The sequence below is a fragment of the Crassostrea angulata genome, chromosome 3 (genome assembly GCF_025612915.1).
Source record: "Crassostrea angulata isolate pt1a10 chromosome 3, ASM2561291v2, whole genome shotgun sequence".
Lineage (NCBI taxonomy): Eukaryota > Metazoa > Mollusca > Bivalvia > Ostreida > Ostreidae > Magallana > Magallana angulata.
The window spans coordinates 3,072,011-3,091,004 of NC_069113.1; the positions used below are offsets into that span (position 1 = coordinate 3,072,011).

The following is an 18,994-nucleotide window of genomic DNA, read 5'->3' on the forward strand; positions in this document are numbered from 1 at the left end:
TCTCGAAGGGATAAACATAAACTTATTCTATTCTACAGAACACGTAAGATTTAATTCAACTATATTTTCCAACTGAACATGCATATAATCTTAGGTCCAATGGCAATTCGCTTTATTACTGTCTGCCGCTACCTTGGGACTAAAATTAAATTATGGAATAAGTTTGATGCACCGGAAATTAAAAACTCATCAACTTTATTAATTTTTATGTCAAAACTTAAAAAACATAATTCAATATTGGCAATAGAAAAGAAAATATCATTTTATGACGGAATAAAGCTTTAATTATTTTAAGGATTTTTTAATTGACGAGAATCGATGTTCATACTGTGGTTCTGAATTTGACATTTTCCCCTCGAATGTCTAAGATACCCACAAAAAAGAGATGAACTTTTAAAACAAATTAATGACATTAGTGTACCTTTTCATATTAAAATTACTCTTTTATTGTAGTTCTGATTTCATTCTCCTTGTCCACAGTTTATCCCATCCAACCTTTTTAAAAGCTTTTCATTCGATGATAATTTAGTTGCACCTGTGACGATCGGGGTCGCTTCAATGTTGATATTTTCGAGTTTCCTAAACAGGTCTAATGGTATATTATCTCAAATGATGTCCGCATATTCTAGTAATGGTCTATCATAAGAAAAATATAATAAATCCACGGATTTACGGTTGACTTAAAACTTATTTTTCCTGAGTATATTGAGTCTTGGTGATGCTTTGCAATAATCTAGTTTCTACATGAATTTTCCTATGATCTTGTTTTGAACAGATTTGTCCAAGGTGTTTATGGGATTCTACTTCCTGGATGGAATTTCCATTATTTCTCAGACAGTTCTTTCTTGCTGGAGTCCAGAGCTTCACCTATTGTGTTTGTAATATCTAGTACATGTAATTGATTGACAGCAGAATGTCCTGGTATAAAGCCTACTTGGTAACTGCATAAGAAAATTAATGGAATGAAGACGGTCCATAAGATGATTGAAAATACATCTTTCCAGGACCTACCGGTTATTGGTCGGAAATAGATAGGGCGAGAGTTAGTAATGTAATTACGACTACCTTTTTTACGAACAGGATTTACATTTGCTAATTTCCATGATTCTGGATAGGTAAATATTGGCAGATATCTGTTAAATAGTTGATATAAAGGATAACCAATGCTGGGTGATGCTTCTTTGAGAAGTATTGGATCTATGAGTTCGGACCGCTGGCTTTACTTGTATTGTACATGCACCATGCACATAATTTTATTGTACAAAAATACAATTGGGATTGGGCACAAATTCCATACCTTTAACCGCCATCTCCCAATACAAAGATATACATGTAATACAATATATGTGTACACAACATGAATAAAGGTCCGTGAATAAAATGGCAGTTCATACATGTATATATGTTATTGACATGTATATGATTAACAATGGCGTACAGGTAGCTTTAAGATCAATTAAATCTTTCAGTGTTTTTTATTTAATTATAAACTGATGTAGATAAATGTTTGTTTTCATTGTCACTTATTGCACTGTCACCCCAAAGTAAAACATGAACATTGACAATGTATAGATTTACAATATGAACAATTTCATTAAATAGAACATTTCTGGCATCTTTATATTTATTACATGTGAAACACAATGGTAAATACATGTATCTTCTAGTTTACCACACGAACAGAGTGGACTGTTAATAATATTACACCGAAATAAGTTATTTAGTGCATAACTGTGACGAAGTGTAGTATGAATAATGTTCAGATATCTATCACCATATGTAAACAAATTAGGTCTAGGTCTAAAAGTAAGTACATTTTCATTTTTAACAGAAAAAATCATAACATTATCAGATAGAATATCTGAAAAAATTAAATTTGAAATTGTATATATATAGTTTACGACTAAACCAAATTGTATATATATAGTTTACGACTACACCAAATTGTATATATATAGTTTACGACTACACCAAATTGTATATATATAGTTTACGACTACACCAAATTGTATATATATAGTTTAAGACTACACCAAATTGTATATATATAGTTTACGATTACACCAAATTGTATATATATAGTTTACGACTACACCAAATTGTATATATATAGTTTACGACTACACCAAATTGTATATATATAGTTTACGACTAAACCAAATAGACATTTGCGCTATCTTACCTCGTGTAAAATGCCTGTATGAGAAAAGATAAGATATATACTGTAAAATTTAAAAATCAACAAATCTGATAATTTCTTTTTAAGAATATTAAAAACAGTTTATACTAAACATGAAATCGATTTGTAACCCTTAAATATGTCAAATACTTGGAATATGTTGATTTAAACTAGCGTGTGCGTTGTAAAAACCTCCCAATTGGGTCATTTTTTTAGACCTTCGATGCGTTTTCTATATAAGGTTTAATGGAAATCAATTCCATTTCAGTCAACAAAAACGTGGAGAGATGACCCACTATACTTCAAAAATGTCCTTTTGTAGCGCAACAATTGAACGTTTTGAAAAAAATTATTAAACACCGAACTTTGTTGTGACCGAAATGGCTCAGTGGTTAATGGACCAGGAATGAGGGTTTTTAGATTGTGGGTTCGATACCAACAAAACTTTAGGGTTTATTTTTTCCCCATCATTTGTTAAAGTCTTCAGAACTGGATATAATAGTTTGAAATTGTCTTTTTGTAAACTTGTATTATAACATTATCAAATATATTTTAAGTGGTAAATAATAAAGGATCTATTTCAAATAACAATAGAATTGATCTATAGGGGAGATGGATTTCCCGGAAAAAAATCACTTTTGAAAATCAAATGCTTTTTGTTATTTTCTATCGTACATATTTTTAAATTGTTCGAATTTGAATTTGAACCTATCATATTATTCTTGGCAATGATATTATTAATCTTCGAAGGTGGCTAAAACAGCATTTTCTCAGCAAAATGGTATATTTCTGCATGATTTTTGGCCTAGATATCCTTCAGGACCGACCTGTCCCTAGAAATCTCTGATATTTTGATAGGCTTTGTTCAAAGGAATAAATCAAGATAGAATTTTCTTAGGGAAACTCCGGCCCTGGTGTTGAATTTTACAAAAAAACCGACGAAAATTTCGGAAACTGATTTCTATTATAGTGGTCTATATTTACATAGGGGAGTATAAGGTTTGGATAGCTCAGTAGGTTAAAGCGCTGGCTATGTCACACATGGTGTTTTTTGTGCACTAGTTCGATTCCATATGTGGGCATACTTTTTCTAACGGCATTTATAAACACCGTTTTATTTTTGGGCATTAGCGCTATCTAATTCTCCCGTAATTTTTACATAATTGATCACATTTAATAAAAAAAATTCTTCTTATCTAAATTAGATACCATACAACATAAGAATTCTTCAAACCTTTGTAATAAAAATACACGAAAATAAAAAAAACAAAAGCGTAACTTTAGCGGTTTTACGCGGAGCGTTCGCTAATAAACGCATAGCATAACCTTATCTTTTATACTTTCGCGAATAAACGCTAAATTTTTGCAATTTTACGCTTAACTTTCGCGAATAAACGCAAATCTTTTGCGAATGAAAATATAACTTTCGCGACACAGCATAACGTATGTAGTTGGCTGGTTCATTAATTTTACGTACCATTCAGTTATTTTTACTCCAAAGGCATAATAAAGATAGAGAGTCAAGTATTAAGCAATTAGATTTTTTATACTTGAATTTTCCAAATAAATGACACACTGTATATATATTTTTTTTTACATTAGATGTATTCAAGACATAGCCTGAAATCAGTCTCATTTTATGCTCATTGCCTTTAATTAAGTTAAATATCTGAAATCGCTATTTTTGCCAACTGATGAATATTGTCGACAAAAAGAGTGGCTATAATTTAAGAAACTGATTTTTTTTAATCAATAAAAAATATGCAACAAGCGGACAAGACAGACCGAAATTGACGCGGATGATATGATATTATAAAGATTAAAATTAAATTGCTATTTTATTTTAAGATATTCCTTTTTATAGAATCGCCAAGAGTCGTTTCCCTTTTAAGGTTCTTTTGTGAATGGAGATATTTTTGCTATAGCTATTTGAATGACTGTCAATCGTCATAAAATCTGTCCAATCAAAACACTTGATACATAACAAGCCCCGCCTTCGAAGATTTCTTTCCCACATTTTCGTGATATTGATGAAATAAATATCATTATTCCTACTTTAAAATAGGTATAATAATTATCTCATTAATAACTATGATATCTTGAATTATTTACCTAAGGTACTAACAAAGTAAAATCCTCTTTTAAAGTCATTAAATGGTTTATTTTCGTATTTGTTTTCCCCTACTACCAAACCGGTGTCTATTGCTTTTCATTACAGCCTACCTCACGCGTGAGATTGTTTGACCTCATTGTTTGTAACTGGTAAGAGTTCAGCGTGTCGCTACAGTTTTCATTTCCGTGAGGACGTTCATTGTCTGTGATGATTTTAATTAACTTTTCATTGAATTTCACATGAGACAATTTGTTCACACGTTGTTTTGTAGAATATTGTGAAACAAGTTCTTTGTGTTTCCCTCCAAAAAAATTCAAGATGCCGCTTCTTCGGCGACAGCCATTTCACAGAATCAAACCACCACCCGACCTCAGTCCAGATGAAGAAGTATTTCACTGTAAACTGACAAATGAAATATTCCGTGATTACGAGTAAGTTTACCTTTTGATTAACCCACGTGTGAAATGATCACAAAATGCATGTGCAACAACACGTTCGTCTGCTGTCACGTTTGTTTAGTATTCGCAGTCTAGTCCGCCATTTTACATAATTCATCATTAATGTACATTCGTTTATCATCTTTTTCAGAGATTTTTTCGAGAGAATAATTTTATGTAACAGTTTAGTTTGGTCATGTGCAATCACTGGGCGTGCAGGCCTTACATATCAAGAGGCAATAGAAAGCGAGGAGAAGGCCCTCAAGAATCTTGCCACTTTCCCCAGTTACCTTCAAAGGCCAATTCTATTCTTGGCCAGTCTGACCCACAGAAGTCGACTGAATGAACTCAATGATGACATATTTGTTTATACCAAGGACAGATACTTCATAGATGAGATGGTTGAGGTGATGCTTGGCAATGAAAGGTATGAAAGTGAAAGTGTGATTGCAAAGAGATAACTTTTCCATTGTCATTCAATATCCACAAAACTTAACTCAAATAAAAAACAGCTTGCAATGTCAAAGTTAGACGAAATGATGAAATTTAAAGTTGTGAACACTTGAAAGTTATAAAAACAATGTGACTGTGTTTTATTTTTATTAGGAAAACATGCAAAGTGTTGAGAGTGGTGCCACCAGCAGCCGCTGTCCCTGAAGTGAATGGTTGTATCATCATAGACTCGGATGAAGAAGAAGCAAGGTACCAAACAGGGAATGTACACTATTGAAATGACAGTCTGTTATGGCTGTTATACATAAATTTAAATCTTCTTTTTAAAAGAAAGAATATGAAATAAAAAACTTGTAATGCAATTTTTTTGCTGATAGAGTATAAGTAACCCTGAATATTTGTTATCATTTTCAGCTCCAAGTCAAAGCCTGTTGCTTTAAAAGCTGACCAGTACAAATATGTCGTGCAAGAGAGAGGGAAGTCAAACATTACTATCACTGTTCCAGCGAAGCATGTCAGGTAAAAACAATACTGTGTTCCCCAAATCATTGTTTCTTTTTAATCTTTTAAAATCTCACAACTGAGCTTGTAGTTAGGCCTAAAAAAAAAATAGGTTTGTTTCCGCTTTCAGGCTGAAAAAAATTAGGGTCGGTCGGTCGGCTTTTTTTTTTTTTAATCTTTTTTTTTTCCCTCTCCATCTGTTCAATTGTGCATATTAAACCATTTATCTATTAAACTGGGTAAGATAAAAAAAAACAAGTATTTGTTGTCATTATTTAAATGATGTGATGAACTTTTTCCCCGGCTGGTGGGAACATTTCTCGAGCTCAACTGGCACGACATGTGCTGCCATTTGTAAATAACAAACATCTACACAACACTGATGACATCTCAATAAGTTCTATAAGCATTTTTACGACTTAAATTTGGAGGACACAATAAATTTTTAAATCGGATAAAAACGAAATTTTAACAAAAAACGGATAAAAACGGAAATTTACGAAAAAACTCGAAACAAATTTTTGGGTCGGCGGGTTTAAGTTAGGGTCGGTCGGGAAAGCGGAAACAAACCTATTTTTTTTTTAGGCCTTATGTACAGTGTTGTGAAAGTTTTATGCAAAAATTTAAGCATGCTCAAGCATTGAAGGAATGGTAAAACTGTAATGAATATTTGGTGGCATTAGGACATTTGTACTGAACCACTGATGTTTTATTTAATTATTTCAGTCGTAAGAAGGGTGTATACACCAGAGACAAGAGCAAACTGTACCTGAAGCAGTACTGTGAGACAGTGCAGGGAATATGGAAGGTCAAGGTAAGGTTGTTGTTTGTAAAAGATGATGAGAGATTATCCTTGATACCAACTAAACCTAATTTGCTTATCATGTGTAATTGATTTAGAGCAATAAATTACTTGTATTCTTTTCTGAATTAAAAACTTGTAAATATATAAAAATGTAAAGTAAATGTATAAAAAAAAGTAAAGTTTGCATGTTAAAACGCGACTCTATTTCCTATGATATTGTTGGTAGCTAATGTTTTGTACTTGACAAATTGATTGAATTTTTTAGGAGTCAGCTATAAGGAAGAAAGGCCTAAGGGATTGCTCATTCTCGGATTTCTTTGCTGGTCCTCCTCCAACTTTTGGTTTTTCTGAGAGCAAGAGGAAGTCAGCAGGACGCAGAGAAGAAGATGAAAGCATTAACAGCGCTGATGTATCGGGATTGCTGTCCTCAAAATCTCCAAAGAAAAAGAAGGAGGACAAAAAGAAAGAGAAAACAGATAAAGGTTAAAATTTCATTTCTTGTTCAATTTTGTTTAGGGGTTCACAGGTATATGATTCCATGTTAGTCAGTATATAATTGATATAAAAAGGAATGATTAAAATTGTTAAATGGTCATATATATCATTGTTATAGTGTAGAAAAGGGTTATTTTTCATGCAGGTATATTTTACATTGACTAATTTAGGCTTTATTTTACAGTACAACCAAAGTCTGAAGAACTAGAGATGCCACGTTTAACAAATGAGGAGAAAGCAGCCATCAAGGAACAATTTAAGCAGCAAAAAATGGCTGAGAAATTAGCTCTTAAGGAAGAGATGAAAAAGAAAAAACAAGAGGAAATGCAAAAAAGAAGAGAAGAAAAGGCCATAGTAAATATTTTTTTTCTTCAAAATTTATTATCAAAGAAAATGCCATGGTCATCTGGCCATGTACTTAATAAGCTGGTACTTGTACAATTTGTAGCCCTTTCCAAAAATTGTCAGCTAAAACAGATACAGATGTAGGCTACTTTTTTTTATCAAAACATGTGCATAAAAAAATCAATTTCCTTAATTTTTACAGGAAAGAGCAAAGATAATGGAAGAGAGGAGAATACAAGCGGAGATCTATAAAGAGTGGAGTCGACAGAGAGATGATCTAGAGTGTGATGATCTTAAGGTATGCTTTAGGAAAAAGTTTGATAACAGAGCTCACAAATTACTGTAGACTATTAATTTGATAAAAACTTCTCTTGGAACTAGTATGGTCTGCCCTTCCATTGTTTTAGAGGTCAATTTATTGAGTGTCTAGGCAAGTTCACGTAACTGGTATGTCAACTGTATTTCAGCCCCTGCCTGAGTTGAATGTTGTACAGACACGCCTCCCTGGGGAATGCTTTGGAGATGCTGTGATGGTTCTGGAATTCATCAACTGTTTCACTTCCCTATTTGATCTCAGGGAATACTTTCCAAAAGGATTTACTTATGGTACATACATTGTAATCATCTTTAACCCTTTGAGCCCATTTGAAGTTGCATCTTTAAGGGTCAAACTGCTATGAAGACAGTAAGATATACTCTTCAGAGGTAAAAGACTCCTATTGAATTTGGGTCACAAGTTCAAGGGCTAAATGAATCATATTGGAACCCTTTGCTTGTCCACTAATTAGATTGTGAAAAAATTAACAGTTTTCATTGTCGCCATGTGAGGAACAAATGTGTAAATCTAAACTGTTTCCAGCTTGTTTCAGTTTATTCACCAAGCTAGTTTTACCACTATATGTGACTTTGCTATTTGTTCTCTATCCACAGAAACATTGGAAAAGGCTCTCCTTGAGAGAGACCATAATGGTGTGCTGACAGACATTTTGTTGATGATGATGTCTGCCATCTTCACCCTGCAGGAAGAGGAAGAAGCAGAGGAGGAGGAGCTCTCCAAAGAAGATAAGGCTAATCAAGGTAAAATTATAAATAAGAAGGGACTAACGGGGCTTATCAAGGTAAAACCAGGAGTAACCTTAGAGAACAATATGGAAATCAAAATGTTTTTTAAAAACGAAAATAGATTGAATACTATAAAAGATTGGTGATACACAATTCAGAAGTGTGGCCTATTTTCTGTGACGAAAATAATTAAAAGCAGTGAACTTAAAAAATTATGATTGAAAGCAATGAATTTAAAAAAGAATTGACCAGACCAACATGCTTCTGATTCAGCTCTTTCTGCTTCAACAGTGACTGGGATGGAGGAGATGGATGAGACGATGGATATGGAGGACATGATGGACACTGCTACAGTCTGTGCCCAAATCCCTCAGCTGACCCACGGTAAGTCAGATCTGCCCAAATCCCTCAGCTAACCCACGGTAAGTCAGATCTGCCCAAATCCCTCAGCTGACCCACGGTAAGTCAGATCTGCCCAAATCCCTCAGCTGACCCATGGTAAGTCAGATCTGCCCAAATCCCTCAGCTGACCCATGGTAAGTCAGATCTGCCCAAATCCCTCAGCTGACCCATGGTAAGTCAGATCTGCCCAAATCCCTCAGCTGACCCACGGTAAGTCAGATCTGCTCAAATCTGTCAGCTAACTTGTGGCGATTCAGCCATTTTTTTATCAAATTGCATGAACATAAAAATGTGAATGCCGAATTTTTGTCATTGTTTCATGTAGTTTACAATCCCCCCAAAAATAAAAGTGATATTTGAATTTCGCGAGACGCACTTCTCGCAAATTTTGTGGATATTAATTCCTCGCTTTTAATAGGAATCTAAAGTAAATAAGAGCTGCGCAAATCCCTCAGCTGACTCATGATGAGTCATAGGTGTTCAAATCTTCATGCCGACACATTGTCTGAGCTATTTTATATCTATATTTGAACTGTTGTAATTTAAAATGTAAAAAAGAGAGAAGTGAGCTTAAACATCCAAGTTTAAATGGTTTAAATCCCAAATCTGACAGACAGCATGTCTGAAATGTTCAATCCCTAAATCTGATGATCTGTCAATATTTATTGCTTCTCTCAGCTGTCTCAATGTTCATTAATACCAATTTTTAAGTCATTCTTTCCTCAACAACATAGTTATACTTAAAAAAGACCATATATAGTACTCTGTGGCATATTTGGTTCATTATTTGGCTCATTTTTCAGGGACAACTCTGAGAAAACTACCCCTGGACTCTTTCACTCTGTCCGAGATTGTTCGACTCCATGTCCTTGCCTCTGGGGCCAAGGTCAGTGATAAGAATGTGAAGTACCGCTACCAGCAGCGGGGGGGATACACCTCCCTGGACGACCCAGGTCTACAGTTCAGGAAGCAGGAGCCCACTCTGATGAAACTTCTGGCCACTGATAGTGTGTTTGATCTGCAGCCAAGTAAGTGAAAGACTTTATAGTGCTATTTACATGTAACTATACATAAATGCATTTGTTGTAAAGAAAGTTAAAGAGGTAAGGACTAAAGTATAAAACAAGAGATAAGATTTACAACCTAATCTTTTGATGCTGTACATACAGGTGACAAGCTGAAAATCCTGAACTTGTTGGTTCAGCAGTTTTTGACTTACGCTGCAACAAGAGACACAATAGAAGATAACTATGACAAGCTGAGACAACTGAAGTATGACTTGCGACATTTACAGTGGGCGGAGCAGAGGAGGGAGAAGGAGGAGCAAGCCATGAGGTAATAGAGAGGAAGCGGTGCTCTGTGAAGGTTACTGAAGATTTCTAATTAAACGCAAGGAATTAATATCTGGGTAAAATCACGAGAAGTACACCTCGAGAAATTTTAAAATCTCACTTTTATTTTTCGGACATGTGTTAACTACATGAAAGTAAGATAAAACTTCAGGATTTGTGATTTATGTTCTCACGATTTGAAAAAAAATTGTGGAATTAAGTACTGGTGTAAAATAAGGAATGTACGGTTACAACCAACAGTGGTGTCTGACCCACAGTGGCCATTACTCAGTGTGCTTGCAATGTACAATTACTTTTTTGAAATATTTATATTTGATTTTAATCACTTTCATATAAATATTTTTTAAGGTACAAGAAAAGAATGGAAGAGAAGCAAAAAGAAAGAGAAAAGGCAGAACAGAAAAGGCAGAAAAGACTGAAGGAACTAGAGGAGAAAATGAAGAGGGAGGAGGCAGGGTAAGTCATGTCCGTAGACCAGTCATTGATGTAAAATCCACATTACAATGCTGAAATGAGGCCCTTCATTACAGAGTACACACAAGTATTGTATTGTTGAAGTAAATTATGGTAATGGCTGACATTTTAGGGAGACAGTGGATGACGAAGTAAAACTCATTGAGGAGGAAGAAGATGAAGATGATGAGGAAGATTCTGCCACAGAAGAAGATAAAGAGGCCCAGCGACAGAAGGAAGAGGAGGAGGATGCCAACAAGAAGGCAGAGTTTGGTCTACAGGAGCGACAGATGATTGACAAAATCCTGGATCTCCAGCACTCGTGTTCACTGGTCCCTATCGGGCGGGACCGTATGTTCCGTCGTTACTGGGTCTTCCAGTCCATTCCCGGCGTGTTTGTAGAGGATCAGGAGGAATTTGTGGATGAGAAGGGGTGGGAGGTAGCCCCCCAGAAAGTAACTGTGTCTGTCCCAAAACCTCAAAAGATGGTGTCCGAAAAGACGGAAGAGCACAACAATGGAAGTGACAAAGAAAACGACTCGTTCAATACTTCCACTGCCAATAACAGTATTAATACCAGCCAAAACCAGGAAACTGGAAATCCTACTGGCTCGGCAAATCCAACCCAATTACCTCAAAATTCTCAGGATAAGGTTAGCAATGGTGACTTGATTACAATTAGTGATGAGGAAAATTCCAAGCCTTCTTCAGTAAAAGAGGAGGGAGAGGAAAACGAGGCAGTGACACAGGTAAAAAATCGTAAGAAAAACACCTGGATGTATGTCACATCATCGGAGGAGCTTCACCAATTAATTGATTCCCTCAATGAGAGGGGATTCAGAGAAAGTGCTCTAAAGTCAGCGTTGTTGGAGAGGAAAAACGTAATCTTTGAGAACATAGAAGACTGTCCAACCAACATCCTCTGTCAATCTGTATCCACCTCCCTCATCAAAGAGGAAAGTAGATCAGAGTCTCCTTCTGAATTAACATTCAAATCAACAAGGTCAGGGCCCAAAAGGACATCCAAGGGACTCATTAAAAACAACAGCGCACAGGAAATTCTAGAAATCAATCTACGAGAATTACTGATTGATTTGGAGGAGAGAATACATGTTGGAGGTCTAGGAAAATTAAAGGTAATGGAGAACTAAAATCTGTAGGGATTGAAAATGAAAACAGAGTCTTCTCTCATCCATTATAGAAATAATCTTTCTATGGATTATTAATATGAAATGCTTTTTGTAAATGATAAGATGAAAGTGTTTTTTCAGTTACAATAATGAATAGCATGACCTCTTTGATTAGCAAAACAGGTTTATATCCTAAAATACCAGATCAGGACTCTACATTAACTTTTTTTCCTACTTGTCCATTCGGACAAGTGACCAAGACATTTACTTGTCCGAACTTCAACTTCACTTGTCTGAAAAATTTTCAATATTAAAATCAAATATTGTTAACTTGAAAACTACAGTTCTGTATTACTAAGATAAAGTCATTAATTGATTATTCTAGCTTTAATTAATAACCTGACTTTTTAAATGGAAACTTAAAGTGTCTTTCCTAAATGTATCTGTTCCATATAACATTAAACATGATTTGTCAGCTGTGGCTTTGTCATGGCAAATTACAAGACATTTTAAATTTAGCATCAGGTTTAAAAATACATGTACCGGTAACTGTTATATTGATTTCTCAGCGTTTTTTTTTTTAACTAAACATGGAAAGTCATCATAGTCTATCAATGATGAATGAAACCTAAAATAAATTACATTTCTTTCCTTTATCTTTGCTATCCTTTCTTCCTTTTTTTTTCTTAACATGTGTGTTTGGTAATTTGTAAGAACTAAGATCCACACCTTTACAGTTCAATATTGAAAGTTGTTTGAAATTAGTGAACTTCAATCCCGATCAAGATGAACTCAATTGCATTGCAATTTGATGTCTAGATCGAAATTCAAAATAACTAATCGATAAACTTATAACGAGACAACGGATAAACTTATCACAAAACTTTCTTTTCTATTTTAAATGTTTGAGATTTTTTTACATAAAAATGCACTTGTCCAGTCAGACAAGTGACCAGCAATATTCACTTGTCCGTATATTTTTTAACTGGTACTGGACAAGCGTTAATGTTGAGGCCTGCAGATATTTCATGAGATTTGATTCTGGGATGAAATATGAAATAATGATTATTATTGAAATTGATGATTTCCTTTGGAAATCGATGATGATACAATTTATACATTATTGGTATGGTGTTTAAGGTTACCGATCGACAAAACTGGAGAAATGCAATAGAGAAGGGAAGTTACGACCCCCAAACTGACGACCCAGTCTTCCAGAAGCATGATATCAGCTTCAGTGAAGGGTAATGGACAATCTCACACAACTGAAATCTTTGAAATTTTTATTAATTTTAATATAACTTACATTTATACATGTATATTTATTACCACCAAAATACAACCAAAATAGTTTTAAAGAACATAGTGTATCACACTATGAAGTACAAATTTTATAGACTTTATTTCCGCAATGATAACATGTACATGTATATGTTTGTATGTTTGATTTCAGGGATGAAGAAGACAAGTCCTTGTCATCAGAAGATACACGGGAGTCTGTGGTGAAGGACCTGTCCAAGGCCCTCCTACAGATTGCTATAGGGGTGGAACCTAAGTACATGGGACCCCCACTGGGTAAGTACCTGTACATCTGTATATACAGATAGTAAACAAAAAAAAAGGGGGGGGGGAACTCCAGCATGATATAATCTGAAGTCTTATCATCCTGACTTAAAGGTCATTTCATGGAAGGTCAAAGTCAATGTTTATTTAAGTGTGTCTCATTCTTACTGTAATTTTGTTTTAAAGATTGATTTGAGATCATTAACATGTAATTTTTCAGTTTTTCAAAGGAACTTTATTTATTTTATGCATCATCATCATAAATATTAAGGTACCTGGTACATCAATCTTGGAGAAAAAAAGCAATAGGGAAAGCATCTCTGGGGAAACCTTTGTTGTCTCATTTCCCCGAGATCAAACATAAAAGATACTGTTATGTGCTGTTATTGTTCTTCGTATCAACCTGTTCAAATATGAGACTATATACTGGAACGTAAAGGTTCATGGTAAATGAAAAACATCAAGATCATTCATCAAGTTCAATTTGTTTTTATCCAAGGATTTACTGATGTTAAGGCCAAGTCAAAGAAAAAGGAAATTAAGGATGGAGACTTGGATGGTAACAACATGTAGTTTAAATCTCTCTCTCCTCTCTCCCCTTAAACACTTCTTACTAGCTCACTGTATTTCTCTCTTCATATGCAGTGTTTTGTACATACAAGTTTAAATACATGTATCATTCTGATTGATGTTTTTTAAGAGAATTTTAAAAGTGCACAATTTTCAAATATCTTTGACTATCATTGTGGGCACTGCAAATCTGCATTCAAGTGATTGTTACCTGTAGATGAGCATGGCAAAATTGACTATTTACAGATGAAGACAGCAAACAGGAGGATGTTGTTCCAGAGAAGACGACGAAGGAGCGCTGGGAGGAGTCTGTTCTGTTCAGTTCCAGTCTGGCCCAGGTGTTCCTCCATCTCTCCACGCTAGAGAAGAGCATCATCTGGCAAAAGTCGGCCCTGCATGCTCGCTGTAGAATCTGTAGGCGTAAGGGTGATGCCGAGCAGATGCTGCTGTGTGATAAATGTGACAGAGGACACCACATGTACTGTCTAAAACCAAGGCTTAAGGTAAGCTGACAGTGTAAGAAACTACAGTACCGATCAGACCCAACCTAACAGTGTAAGAAACTACAGTACCGATCAGACCCAACCTAACAGTGTAAGAAACTACAGTACCGATCAGACCCAACCTAACAGTGTAAGAAACTACAGTACTGATCAGACCCAACCTAACAGTGTAAGAAACTACAGTACTGATCAGACCCAACCTAACAGAAAGTAAACCCTGGGTTTACTAGAGTGGACACAGAGAGTAAACCCCGATCAGAAGTATACCCTGAAAGCAGACACTACGTGTATTCGGAATATACAAGGGGCAGGATGATAAGATAAAATACAGGTCTGCTTCACACTTCAGTGCATATAGTTGACTCCAAAAGCAATTCTCGAGTAAACCCAAAGTAAACCCAGAGTGGACTCAAATTTTCAAAAAGTAAACCCAAAGTAAACCCGGGTTTTAGTTGGGGTTTACTCTGGTGTTAGGTTGGGTCTGATCGGTACCGTAGCAGTTTTGCAGTTAAGTACCATATTTCTATCTCGATATGCTAATTAATTTTTGTCCATTAGAAATAAAGATGCATCCTTGTTCTTGATGTTAGAACATGAACATTTTTTAGATGATGTGTGTTTACATGTATTTGATTCTGGGTAATTTGTAATGAACTTTATGATCTTTGATCTGTTGGCAGCATGTTCCAAAAGGGGATTGGTTTTGTCCAGACTGTAAACCCAAGGAGACCAAGAGAAGTCCACTGAAACAGCGAAGGAGGACATTCACAGAGGAGGAAGAAGAGGAAGAGGACATGGAAGAGGAGGAAGAAGAGAGGTTAGAGGAAGATTCTGATGAATACAGGCAGTGGTCATTTACACAGGATAGAGGATTTTCATAACTCAAGAAAATTTGCTTAGAATCTGAGAAAAACAGAAAGGAAAAGATTGGTCTTAAAAAAAAATTCAAAATCAATTAAAAAAGAACCCTGTTGTGGTTTTTTACAAGGAAGAATTCAGGGAATGTAATCTAGTCACAGTTTGTGTGAATTTTATAGGCTATTTTATTTACTGTGTCAATAGCAGTGAATTGTGGAAGGACTATTTATGCATGTATTTCAAAATGCTGTTTTAAAAAAATATATATATACCAGATTTTGGTGTTTTGATTGGCAGAACTAAACTGTTTTATGTGTTTAAATTTTTGATGAAGATTTTGTGTTGAGAGATCTTATACCAATTATTTTCTGTTTGTAGTGAGGAGGAGCTGGTCGAGGAGTCGGGGGAGGAGGAGGAAGAGGAGAACGACAATGTGTGTGCTGTGTGTAGCACTGGGGGGATGTTGGTCTGCTGTGACACCTGCCCCCTGGTCTATCATCTGGACTGTGCTGTCCCACCCCTCAAAAAGGTTCCACGGGGGAAATGGCAGTGTCAGCTGTGTACTGGGGTCACCACCAAAGGCAAAATCAAGCTGCCCCGAGGTAAGATGACAATTTCAAAATCCCCATATCTCAGTGGAACTGGTTTCAAGCCTTTCTGTTGTTTCCAAGGTCTGAGATAAGATGCTCATGTTTTATGTTGTAGCCAAAGCTGGTAAAAAGAAGAACCAAGTTAAAAGTACACCAAACTCTAGTCGAGCCTCATCCCGGAAAGGAAGTCCGCGGGAAAGTCCAATCACAGTGAAGTCCGGAAAGAAACGAGACTGGGAGTCGCTGGAGGAAGACCTCAGCAGCAGCAAACCAAAGGGAGGCAAGGGTCGCTCTAAGTCCAGGCAATCCGACATCAATGGAGGTTTGTAAAAGGCTGACTGAAATTTCCTCTCATGTTTTATTATGAACTTCATGTAGCTTTCTACAGCTTTTTCAGCTTTTTGCATTTAATTTTCAATTTAATTCAACATCATCATGTTTGCATACAGTCAATGTGAAATCAAAAGACAGGAAAAAGAATAATATAACATAAAAGCTATAGCATGCAAGACAATTTTATACAATTTTTTATAGTCCCTGGAACTGTTTTCTCTGCATAAAGCATTTAACTAAGTAGACACAATAATCAAAACCTTGCTATTCAATTCCTAGAGGACCTCTTCTTTTTTTTTTAAACAGATGAGATCAAACACTATGTCAGCAGTTCCCGTGGAAACAGCAAAGTTCAAAGTTTAAAAGTTGTACAAGATATTGTCAATGATTTGGTCAAACATGAAGACAGCTGGCCGTTCTTAAAACCTGTCAACAAAAAACTGGTAAGTGCCTTAGTAACCTTGAACTTTTTAACTACAGCTAATATTTGCTTTGATTACAAGTTCTTTACAGCTATGTGTCAGGACCTTTTATCTGAAGTGATGACCACATGATTTACTTAGATAAAAGAATATCTTTTAGTTGTCCTGTCATAAAAAAAATGCTTTATTACTCTAAATACATGTAGGTCCATGTTGAAATTTTGAGTCTTTAATAGTGATTTACTGAAACAAAACCGTGTTCTTAGATTTGCCTTAACCAATATACACTTTTCCATTTCTACAGGTTCCAGATTATTATGATATCATTGCCATTCCCATGGATTTCTCCACCATTCGTAACAAAATGAACAGCTATGACTACGTTGAGGTCTCTGAACTGATTAGTGATGTACGACAAATATTCTCTAACTGTTTTGAATACAACAAGAAAACCACAACGGAATACAAGGCAGGATCAACACTGTCCAAGATGTTCGAAAAGAGGATTAAGGACGCACATCTTGAAAAAGACTCACCAGAGCCGCCGCCAAGTAAACGGCAGCGCAAACATTAACGTGGAGTAGAAAGTAGCGGTCACCCACACTGATAATATACACATCTGTAGCATGCATCATGGTGACGATTCAATAAATTATTTAGGGCACTTCTGTGCTTTTTTAACTTTTTTTCCCTCTCATTTTGAATGTGATACAGCTTTCATATCTTTTTGACATGTTTAAATTATTACAGTTAACATTTTATATTGTTCGTACCTCTTGTGTGTATTAACTATATATGAATGTATTTGTGACCTGGTTTCCAATCACTACGAATAAATACTTGTCAAAAGGTACCAGCATCATATCTAGTTGGATTTTTAGATTTCTTACCTACCTGTACATGTAGTTTGCATACAATACATTGATGTCAGGGTGTTTAAATAAGTTCTCTCATGTTGTTTCTGGATTCCTGTACATTGTTCGTGTATGGTTGAATATTTGTTGTCCCCCACCGCAACGCGGAGCGGGGACATAGAAATGCCGGGCGTCCGTCCGCCGTGGGTCCGTGCGTCCGTGTGTCCATGCGTCCGTCCGTCACACTTTTTTGTAAGCGCTCTCATGCCTACAAATTTTGACGGATTTTCATTAAATTTATACCAAATGTTTATACCACTATTACCTTGCTCAAGTTCGAAAATCAGCTTTGGTCGATACTTTTTGTTGGAGTTATGGGACTTTGACTGCAATAATGACTCTGTTTTATCCAAAAATTGACCTTGTAAGCGCTCTCATGCCTACAAATTTTGACAGATTTTCATTAAATTTATACCAAATGTTTATACCACTATAACCTTGGTCAAGTTCGAAAATCAGCTTTTGTCGATACTTTTTGTTGGCGTTATGGGACTTTGACCACAATCATGACTCCGTTTTATCCAAAAATTGACCTTGTAAGCGCTCTCATGCCTACAAATTTTGACAGATTTTCATTAAATTTATATCAAATGTTTATACCACTTTTATCTTGGTCAAGTTCGAAAATCAGCTTTTGTCGATACTTTTTGTTGGCGTTATGGGACTTTGACCACAATCATGACTCCGTTTTATCCAAAAATTGACCTTGTAAGCGCTCTCATGCCTACAAATTTTGACGGATTTTCATTAAATTTATACCAAATGTGTATACCACTATTACCTTGGTCAAGTTCGAAAATCAACGTTAGTCATTACTTTTTGTTGGCGTTATGGGACTTTGACCACAATCATGACTCCGTTTTATCCAAAAATTGACCTTGTAAGCGTTCTCATGCCTACAAATTTTGACGGATTTTCATTAAATTTATACCAAATGTTTATACCACTATTACCTTGGTCAAGTTCGAAAATCAGCGTTAGTTGATACTTTTTGTTGGCGTTATGGGACTTTGACCACAATAATGACTCCGTTTTATCCAAAAATTGACCTTGTAAGCGCTCTCATGCCTACAAATTTTGACGGAATTTCATTAAATTTATACCAAATGTTTATACCACTAATACTTTGGTCAAGTTCGAAAATCAGCTTTGGTCGATACTTTTTGTTGGAGTTATTGGGACTTTGACCACAATCATGACTCCGTTTTTTTCCAAAAATTGATCTTGTAAGCGCGCTCATGCCTACAAATTTTGACGGATTTTCATTAAACTATACCAAATGTTTATACCACTAATACCTTGGTCAAGTTCCTAAATCAGCCTTGGTCGATAGACTCGATACTAGTATACTGCTTGACCGGCGGGGGACCCTGGAATTCTATTCTTGTTAAATGTTAAATTTGTTAATGGCCACGGCATCTGATGTCTCATTCTGATGGAAACTTCTTGTTCCTTACCTCTTCCGTATGGATGCGAAGTCCTTTGCTGAATAAAGTACTTCAGCTTATGATAAG

At 35.6% G+C, this 18,994-nt stretch overlaps 1 protein-coding gene across 3 annotated transcripts; it reads left to right on the forward strand.

The window, feature by feature from the left end:
- Positions 1–4,252: 4,252 nt before the first annotated feature.
- On the forward strand, positions 4,253–17,428 carry LOC128177240 (bromodomain adjacent to zinc finger domain protein 1A-like). Of its 3 annotated transcripts, none has more exons than XM_052843874.1 (25): positions 4,253–4,441; positions 4,564–4,723; positions 4,881–5,156; positions 5,336–5,431; positions 5,597–5,701; positions 6,410–6,497; positions 6,754–6,970; positions 7,168–7,337; positions 7,531–7,626; positions 7,796–7,934; positions 8,259–8,405; positions 8,664–8,774; positions 9,596–9,820; positions 9,962–10,127; positions 10,493–10,600; positions 10,731–11,733; positions 12,868–12,971; positions 13,181–13,302; positions 13,790–13,849; positions 14,107–14,363; positions 15,044–15,180; positions 15,600–15,823; positions 15,927–16,133; positions 16,451–16,587; positions 16,871–17,428. In XM_052843874.1, exons 2-25 carry the CDS (start codon positions 4,611–4,613, stop codon positions 17,138–17,140), a joined length of 4,578 nt encoding a protein of 1,525 aa, XP_052699834.1. In that variant the 5' UTR covers positions 4,253–4,441; positions 4,564–4,610; the 3' UTR covers positions 17,141–17,428. The 3 variants fall into 3 exon arrangements, with proteins under 3 accessions (XP_052699834.1, XP_052699837.1, XP_052699836.1); XM_052843877.1 differs by having other exon boundaries at positions 4,256–4,441; positions 8,682–8,774; XM_052843876.1 differs by lacking the exon at positions 4,253–4,441 and having other exon boundaries at positions 4,448–4,723.
- The last annotated feature ends 1,566 nt before the right edge of the window (positions 17,429–18,994 follow it).

What these genes read in the sequence shown, in the direction of transcription:
- LOC128177240 (XM_052843874.1), top strand. Translation starts at nt 4,611, where the DNA reads ATGCCGCTTCTTCGGCGACAGCCATTTCACAGAATCAAACCACCACCC. An exon ending in GTTCCAGCGAAGCATGTCAG is followed by an intron (nt 5,702 to 6,409) that starts GTAAAAACAATA and finishes TAATTATTTCAG; the next exon opens with TCGTAAGAAGGGTGTATACA. An exon ending in GTACATGGGACCCCCACTGG is followed by an intron (nt 13,303 to 13,789) that starts GTAAGTACCTGT and finishes TTTTTATCCAAG; the next exon opens with GATTTACTGATGTTAAGGCC.